General features: G+C 40.5%; 1 protein-coding gene across 1 annotated transcript; it reads right to left on the bottom strand.

Annotated features, from left to right (window-relative positions):
* Window positions 1–3,019: 3,019 nt before the first annotated feature.
* otol1a (otolin 1a) lies at window positions 3,020–5,117 on the bottom strand. The gene is made up of 4 exons (XM_038718138.1): window positions 4,658–5,117; window positions 4,486–4,575; window positions 4,294–4,365; window positions 3,020–4,117 (listed from the first exon to the last, which is right to left on the bottom strand). The coding sequence occupies exons 1-4, from the start codon at window positions 5,115–5,117 to the stop codon at window positions 3,252–3,254; spliced, it is 1,488 nt and encodes a 495-aa protein (XP_038574066.1). The 3' UTR covers window positions 3,020–3,251.
* Between the last annotated feature and the right edge of the window lie 4,161 nt (window positions 5,118–9,278).

Genomic DNA, 9,278 nt, shown 5'->3' with positions numbered 1-9,278 from the left:
ACATCCAGGTGTTTGGAGACCTCTCCTGCGCTCTGCTCTAGCTGTGCTGGGACTCTACTGAGGGGCTCTTGGGGTTAATGCCTGCCAAACATTTACCTGCTTCAGTGTTCCTGACTCTCCAAAAACGCACAGACTCACAAAAGAGAGGGATACAGGGGGTGTATATGGGGGATTGAAAGGGAAGGAATGAGAGGAGGCTTGTGTGTGTGTGTGTGTGTGAGTGTGTGTGTACTGTATGTGTGTACATGTTTGTGTTTTTGTGAGTGTAGGCTTGTGTGCGTGTGTATGTGCTTGCTCTGCACAGATCTATTTGTGTGTGTGTGTGTGAGTGAGAGCTGGCGTGTGTGTGTGTGTGTGTGTGTGTGTTTATCAGCTCAGTGCAGATGGGTGGCAGAGTGGCTCTTGCAGCCAAATGATTCAGTATGCTAATGAGTTGTTATCTCTGGTGCTGCAGGAACAATATACTGTCTTTCTCACAGTGGGAATCCAGCCTGCTGGGAACAGATTACACTGCACACACCGCCAAGGTAGTTATTTATATTTTCACACAGAGTAGTAGAAAATACATAAATGCACACACACACACACACATTCACAGATAGGCCTATAAACAAACAAGCAAAATAACATTTTAACACACACACTCACACCACCATCACCACCAACAGCAGCATAAATAAAGTGGAAATTTGAGGTAAATTTATGTCCTTCACCAGTAGATGGAGATGTCATTCTAGGCTTTCCTCTTAAATATGTTTCACTGTTGTGTCTCTACATAAGACCTTAATTAAAGTTAATTTTCAATTCACATAGAATGTTGTTATTCCAATCAATAAAGCCTCTCCAACAGAGAGAAAAATTTTAGTTTAATAGGCACAAACTCAGCTGAAAAATAAAATCCTGAATCTTTAATTATAACAAATGATGAAAATAATCGCAAAGGTGATCACCATTAATTACATGACAATCTTGGTTCATTTCCATTCTTTTGACTTTAGAACCATGCAGTTTAATCTCAGACATTGGATTTGGAAGAAAAAAGTATCACCTGCTTTTAAATTATTTTTTTCATAAAAGACACAAATGAACAAAAAAACCTTGATAGTATTTATTTGGACATGAATAAAGTGTTTATTATGTGACAATATTTCATGTTATAGTAATTGTTAGTCTTCTTATGTTCCAACAAAGTGCAAGCGTACAATCTAAATCACGTGTCTCCCTGAGAAAAACAGAGCAAATATAGACATTGAAGTGTGAAGCAAATTCAACAAAGAATGACTGCAAGTCTTATGCAGATTAAGTATGTTATATTGGTAAAAGAATATGAAATTCCCAATTTGTTGCTTTATTATAATTTAACAGTCAATATGTGAGGTAGACTTGAAGAATGATTTAAAGCCATCGATGTAGAAATCCCAAGAGTGTGACGGCTGTACTGAAGAGATATAGTGATACATTCATAATTGATTTCACAAAAAAAGATCAAATATCATTACGATGTTGTAATAAAGGCTAAGTGAAGTGAAATACCTCTCGTGCAATCACGTATCTATTGACATACCAAAACAAGACAAATAAACAAATTCTAGTCATAAAGATAGAGATCGAGGTATTTATATACATTTATATGTATAAATTTAGTCACTCTGATTATTTTATTCATTCATCACACCTGGGATTTTAATCTTGTCTTGACCATCTTTATGTAAAACAAGTCAGCCTGATACCCACCTAACATGTCAATAAAACCATTTGATGTGACCGAGGTCTGAAGCAAAATGATTGCACAAATAAAGCTGCTCAGAACATGTCAATATTAACATTAGAAACAATATGTCTCTCAGAAGGTTTAATCACTTTAAATGTAAGATAAGATACAGATTTCCTGTAATTAAATATTTCTTTTCCTGTTACTGAAGATCTCATGCAAAGTTAGATAAAGGCAGACTTTGTGTTTTGCAATGAGAAATTGTTCCTGATCGCCTATTGTAATCATTGTAACCACACAATTAAACATCTTTTAAAACTGGGTAATGCACTCTCCCTGCTCTCTTTTTAACAAATACATCACAACATAAAAATATCTCCTCTCAGGGAAATAAAATGCTAAATGTAATTTATCTTCTAGATGGATTGCTGTTGTGGACAGAAAATGAGTTATTATCATTTTTAATCTGGAAAGGGGTCTTGACTGTTTAGAGTCTAATGAGATATAGCATTTGTAAAAGTCAATGCTATTTTTCATTGTACAGTGTGGGTACACCGGAGTATAATTTATAGTGCATTCATCTCTCTCTGCTGCAGAGGGTTATCCTCCCAGTTCAATGCTAAGACAGCTAATCTGTTGCTATGGGTATGTAATGTCAATGAGGCATTATTTTTACTTGTATCAGCCTCTGGGTGATGTTTTTAAAAAAAAAACATTTCAGTCTTCTGTGTCCCTGTGGGTCTGAATCACCTACACTACTGCCTTCAATCTTTGCTGATAATTAGGAGAAATAACAAATCCTGTTCTTACCGCTGTTTCTGTATGGTACGGCCTTATAGGCCTAGTAAATCACCATATTCACATAATGAACTAAATTCAGGAACTTCAACAGAAACAGAGTTGTGGTAAATGACAAGTGGGAGTGAGAAATGGTGTACAAGAGTCTACAAGAATTATTTTTGCCATTCTGCTATGTGAATAGTATCTGCATGGAAGGCTCATGTATTAATTTGTTTTGCAGTCAATAAGTGGACAAGGACATGTTGAGTCTTAATTTGTGAATTTGTTTTGTTTTCTTTTGAATTTATATATATATATGTACCAACACATCTTTACAAAACTTGGGCACCTTACCCCCTCTAGTGGGAACCAAATGCAATTATGGATCACTTAAGTTGTGTGTTGGTCTCACTTACACACAGTTTGTCTATTCTATTTGCAACAACTGATGGCTGATAAATTAGTTTCTAGCTCTGGTTCTAAATAAATAAAACCCAAGGGTCACACATTTCAAGCGTACTCATTTTTAATGCATTGTTACAAAGAACTGAAGTGTTGCATACAGCTCTATAATCAAGCCTTGTCCATCTTCAAATACAGTAGGGCAAGCAAAGCATTTGGTTTGATTAACATGATAGATACTGAAGCAGCAGTATTTAGCTGAAACACATTAATTTCACAGAGCAGTGCAATAGGCTGAAGGTTGTGCAGAGTATACAAGAAGTTACAATCAGAGCTCATTCACGGTTAAAGTTTGCCGTCACAGGTTTTCCACAGCAGTCGGTTTCTTTGTGTCGGGGTAAAGCAGGAAGCCAGAGAAAGTGCTGTCATCCTCACTGCTGGAGTAAACTCCATTCCAGTCTCTCAGTGTCTCCAGCCACACCTGGTCGCCTTCAGTCAGATGCAGCAGAGCGAGGTTGGATGCCTGATCGATGTCCTGGCCGTACAGAGAATCCCGGGTCCGCAGCTTCCGTACCCCATTAACCACTAGGGCAGCACGCACAGGCCTGTTGCGCACAGTGATGTGGTAACTGAATAGGTAGACCCCTGGGTAAGTGACGTTGAATTTGTTGAGTGTTGGGTCCCAGTGCCCCTCCCCATTGTAAAACACCTTATCAAACTTCACGGGCAGGCTGGGCGGAGGGAAGGACCTGCTGGGAAACAAGCCTACACTGAAGGCAGAGCGAATCTGCTCCACACTCTCACCTGGTGAGCCTTTAGGGCCCCTCGGCCCACGCACACCTTTAAGCCCCTTTTCCCCCCTCAACCCTGCCATGCCCCTCCCGCCTGGAGGACCTGGGGGCCCTCTGGCACCAGTATCCCCCTTCCCTCCAAGAGGCCCTGGCTCCCCTCTCTCTCCCTTTACACCATCAGTTCCATTCAGTCCCATCTCACCTCTCAAACCAGGGGGCCCACGCTCACCTTTCTCGCCTTGTAAACACTCGCCTTTTAGCCCCTGTTCACCTTTCAGACCCTTTGTCCCAGCTAACCCAGGGGGACCCATAGGCCCCTCTCGCCCGATGCTTCCCTTAGTCCCATTTAGGCCAGGCTCTCCTCTTTCTCCCGGGTCACCTTTCAGACCAATGAAGCCACGTTCACCTTTATCTCCTTTGAGGCCTGGATCACCTGTAGATCATATGTAGAGAGGTTATATTCACATAGGAAGACATGCTTTCATTTTCAAATAGAAATGTACATTTGCATACACTTATAGGGTGCATTTAAACGTATTTTAATGTAATCCAATTCAGTAGATTGTCTGTATATAATTTCCACTAACGTTCTCATAGAAAACCACACACCTTTCTCCCCTGGTTTTCCTGGGATACCAGGGACACCAGGAAGACCTGCCGGTCCTTGATCACCTTTTTCACCTGTGGTAGTTTTGATAAATAAAGCGTAGAAAATGACATCCACAAAGTACTTATATAATACAGCGTTCTGCAAAAAAGAGAGACATTCAAAAACTCTCCTGCTGTTAAGCTCCGTTGTACCTATGTCGCCATTGAGTCCGTTGGCTCCAGGTAGACCTGCTGGTCCTGGAGGTCCTCTGAGCCCTGTCTCTCCCTTCTCTCCTGGTAAGCCTGGAAAACAGAGAGGAGTATGAAGAAGGATGCATTTTGATCTCCAAAAGAGAATTTTCCTGAAAATGATAATCCATTTTACCTTGAGGACCCCTCTCTCCTGACGGTCCCGGCTGCCCTCTCTCTCCCATGGGCCCTACGGGGCCTTTCTCTGGCGGACAGCACTCACAGAAGTTAAAGAAGCATTCATTGTAATCAAGGGTATAGTTTCCAGGGGTGTTGCCAGGGGGCGCTATGGCATCGTTGTGGAACTCAGTGGAGAAAGTGTCGCTGGAGTAGGTGGTGCTGTCTGTAGGGGACAGTGAGTAAGCGTCCATCATAACCTCAGTTGTCTCGTCTGTGGACAGGCTACTGGTAGGAGATGGGGTGGTGGTGGTGGTCCGTTTGAATCCTCCACCCCCACCTCCGCCGCTGCTCCCAGCTCGAGGAGGCTTCTTGGTTGTCTGAGGTTTGGGCCAGCGTGTGGTTCTGGTGCTGGAGGTCAGCACGGCCATCAGTACCACAAGGAAAGCGGTCAGGAAGACCAGACGAATGGACAGCATACTGAGGGCTTTACACAATAGTCTGTAAGGGTGAAGAGTGGAAGTTTGAAGAATATAAACACTTGGGAAATGTCTATTCTAGTGCAACACAGTGAGTTTTTGATGTATAATAAAGCAACAAGCACATCTTACCTGCTGGTGTAGACTGTGTTGACTCTTCATTCCATACCCTCCAACTAGTGATTGATGTAGGCTGCCTCCTTCCTTATATTGTCCTGATAGCCCAACTTCTGCACCTTTAAGCCAATGAGAGAACAAAGGACAGAAAACACAGGGGGTTATTAGGAGGTAGGTGGGCTGGCAAGAACAGATTACATGACTCCTGAGGGATATGAAATAAAGCAGGTTGTATACAAGGCAAGACTTTATTCTTTGTGGTATGGGATATGATTTCAGAGCCCGGGAGTACACACACTGCCAAAGCGTTGTTCACACACATGCTTGCTTTGTACACAAACAGCAGGAATATAAGGTTACACACAAAGATACACATTTGCAGAACATGTGTTCATGCACATGCAGTATATACTCAAGCTCAACGCATTGTTTTTAATGAATAACATCTCGTGTGAGAGTTACCGAGTGCAACACCTCGTGGTGACCACACCATTTGGCGATACCTCAAAGCAGAAAATGGATCTCCGTACACCCAGTGGGAGAAGGATCAATGTCCCTAAACAGACGACGTGGCAACATTGATCCAACTGTTCCTTGATCTAGCCAACCCAAAGAGCCCAGTACACCCAGTAAATCTCATGGAAACCTGGCCCCAGTGAACCAAGCTTTAAATGTCTCAGAATGTGTTAGATGTAGTTTCAGCCTCTGACATTAACTCTGAATGATTCCTCATTGCTAAAGTTCCACACAAATTCTAATGCAGAGCCATATGATACTGGATGTGGCAAAAGAATAGATGAACAACTCAAAAGAGCAGGATGCATGGTGGACACAGCAAAAGGGCCGAGAAGGTCACTATGTCCATTTACAGTTGTCTAGCTTAAGATGACAAACTGAGTGTAGTTTGATGCAGGTTATGCAGTAAACAAGAAAATGCAAGAAGAAAACCCTAAATAATGTAAGTTTAATCACTTAAGAAACAGCCTGAGATTTTCTACATATTGTAATTCTTCATCAAAGAAAGAAAAGTTTTACTAATGAACAATTATAAGCCCCTATCAAACCTCTCGTTTTAAAGTAAAATACAAGGTGGAAGGTAGATTTATTTGTCACATTACAAGTATAACTCCCTTCTGCTACATAGCAGACAATATACAGTAATATAGAAGCTATTATAAAATGGTAAACAGAAATAAACAACAATCAGTGGAGCAGTGTTGAGGATTAGAGTTTAAGAGTCTGATAGTTTGAGGGGAAAGCTGCTCTGCAGTCTAGTGGTGCGGCAGCAGAAACTCCTATACCTCCTCCCAGAACGCAGCAGTGTGAACAGACTGTGGCTGGGGTGGATACTGTCCTTCAGTATCCTTTGGGGTCTGCACAGGCACCTCCCCGATATCACTGATGATGATCAGGAGATGAGTACCAATGATATTCTGAGCAATTTTAATCACTCGCTGCAGAGCCCTCAGGTCCTGGGTCGTGCACACCCCATGCCAGTTAGTGATGTTTCCAGTCAGGATGCTTTCTATTGCTGCTCAGTAAAAACTGCTTAGCACAGGAATTTGGGAACTTCTTAAGCTTCCTTAAGATATACAGTCAGTTTTTAAACTTTATTCACCAGTGTGGAGATGTAAGATGACCATGTCAGGTTCTCTTTGATGTTGATTCCACAGTGAGAACACAGCCCTAGCACTGGAGTGCTCAACACCAGTCTTGGTATTATTGGATCTCACTGCTGTATTCGACAAAGTTAACCACAACATATTACTTGACTGACTGGATTGGGTGGGACTTTCTGGCACAGTACTAAACTGGTTTGAATCCTCCTTAAACGACAGAGACTACTTTGTGTCTGTAGGCAATTACACATCTAAGATGACAAAAATGACCTGTGAAGTTGCCCAGGACCCCATTCTAGGGGCCTGTTTTGTTCAACATTTACTGGCTGAGATTATGGAAAACAACTAAATATGTTACCATAATTATGCAGACGACACACAAATTTACATAACCATTTCACCATGGACTATAATCCCACACATGGGCTGAATAAGTGCATTGCAAAATGCATTTCTACATTTGATTTTGAGCCATCCAGACCTCTCAGGTTGTCTGGGACAGGTCTGCTGATTGTCCCCAGAGTCTAAAACTAAATATGGAGAAGCAGAGTTCAGGTTTTATGCACCACATATTTGGAACAAACTCACAGAAGACAGCTGCAACTCTCAGTTCTTTTAAATCAAGGCTGAAGACTTTCCTGTTTGTTACTGCCTTATATTATAGTTTTTCTCAGTCGCTTTGGTGCATTTCTCAGATCAGAATTGAAGTTCTCAAAACTAATTGTTCAACCTCCACATCATCTTGTCACTTGTGCACATCATAAAAGCAATTTCTCATTGTTTTGAACAAATTAAAAATGACTTGACACACTGATGCAAATGATTATGTACAATTGTCTGCTGTTTCCTACATTATCAATTGCTTATGTCCTGCTGATCACAATGAATTATACCAGTGTCTGTTGAATAATCTTACCCCCCAAAACATCTAGGCATAAGTTCATTGCATTAGTCACTACATGCAAAAAGTTAAAATACTTTATTCATATCCTTTGCCTACAAGTATATACTCTAGCTAAACGAAATGTTGTTTCTTAAGGACCATAAACAAAGTAAGAATAGACCACAACATCACAATAGCAACACTCATACCAATACTCAATACCAGTAAACAGTAACAATACAAAGTGAGAAGTAATATATGTATATATATATATATATATATATATATATATAGCGATAGTTGTTTTCCCCTGAGAACGGATAATTAATTTTTTCGTGATCACGAGATAACAAACCATAGCTGAATACAGGAGCTGGCAGGTACATTTCTTTAGGATAATTTCAAAGCAATTACCAGTGTCACTGGTTAGCTCAGTTGGTATAGCACCGGGCTCAGTTTGATTAGTTTGATTCCTGTTCTTGTTGACTTTCTTTTTCTTCTTTTGTGTGTATTATCCTCTTCAGCAAATTTGTTATGAAGAGATTGAGGGGAATCCAATAACACATTTCCCTACAGCTACTTCAAAGGTTCCGAAAGTGGTCAGGAAATGTGTAACGTTACATGGATTCCCCTGAATGAGAAGCAATTTCCTCTGCCTGGGAATGATGGGGAAATGAAAAGTCCATAGGTTGATGGATGTGGACCAAGAATGCACAGAGTCCAGCGCATGCTTTACAGTAATGTGAGCATGTGAAACAGTCTTTTCATAAGAACTTTGTTGAAGAGGATTATGAAAAATATAAAAAAGAAAAATTTAGCCCTCAGCGAGAATTGAACACACAACCATAAACCTATAATTACTATGCTCTACCAAGTGAGCGAACCAATAATACAACAAACAACACTATAATTACCATTATGGTTATCTCGAAATCACGAGAAAATGATGAGTAAAAAAATATTTGATTAGGGCTTCCGTATATATATATATGAATGTATATATAGATAGACATTCTATACATGTCTATTATAATTTTTTTGTAAATGTGTCCTGAATTGATGAAGATATCTGTTGTGATGTGGAAGAGAATCTGTGATACAACAGACCGGAACGTCAGCCAAAGGGGTGTATCCCATGCAACAGTCCTGTCTCTTTCTTTTCTTCTTACAATGACATGCTCTGTCAACAAATTACAGTACGAACAGTAAAAGCATAGCTGTGATTCCTGTCCTCTCTCCTGCAATGTATAACTTTGTACAGGTGAAAGTGATATATGCCATACAAAAAAAAGTGCAGCCTTGTGCATTTTCAATCATTATCATCACAATCTTAGCTAAAATGTACATCAGAAAATACTTACAGAGTACACTGTTATATTGACAAGATGGCTAAACATTTTGACTTGCTTGTTCATAAACAAGACACAAGGACTTGTCGTTCTGATGGCACTGTCAAGTTCAATGACATAAAGATTTGCTTTTGAGAGATAGACTAAGGATTTTGAGCAAGTTATGGGCTTTTGCAGGTAATCCACTGTGTTG

Source organism: Micropterus salmoides, unplaced genomic scaffold (assembly GCF_014851395.1).
Source record: "Micropterus salmoides isolate LMB-PRFRI ecotype aquatic unplaced genomic scaffold, ASM1485139v1 Ms_hic_scaffold_14, whole genome shotgun sequence".
In the NCBI taxonomy this organism is placed as follows: Eukaryota; Metazoa; Chordata; class Actinopteri; order Centrarchiformes; family Centrarchidae; genus Micropterus; species Micropterus salmoides.
This window is presented reverse-complemented; position numbering and strand designations above follow the sequence as displayed.

Bases quoted from the DNA above. Each gene is read 5' to 3' on its own strand.
- otol1a (XM_038718138.1), bottom strand. From the start codon at position 5,117: ATGCTGTCCATTCGTCTGGTCTTCCTGACCGCTTTCCTTGTGGTACTG. The intron at 4,576-4,657 runs GTAAAATGGATT...TCTGTTTTCCAG, and splicing joins AGGAGAGAGGGGTCCTCAAG to GCTTACCAGGAGAGAAGGGA. The intron at 4,366-4,485 runs GTACAACGGAGC...AAACTACCACAG, and splicing joins CGGACTCAATGGCGACATAG to GTGAAAAAGGTGATCAAGGA.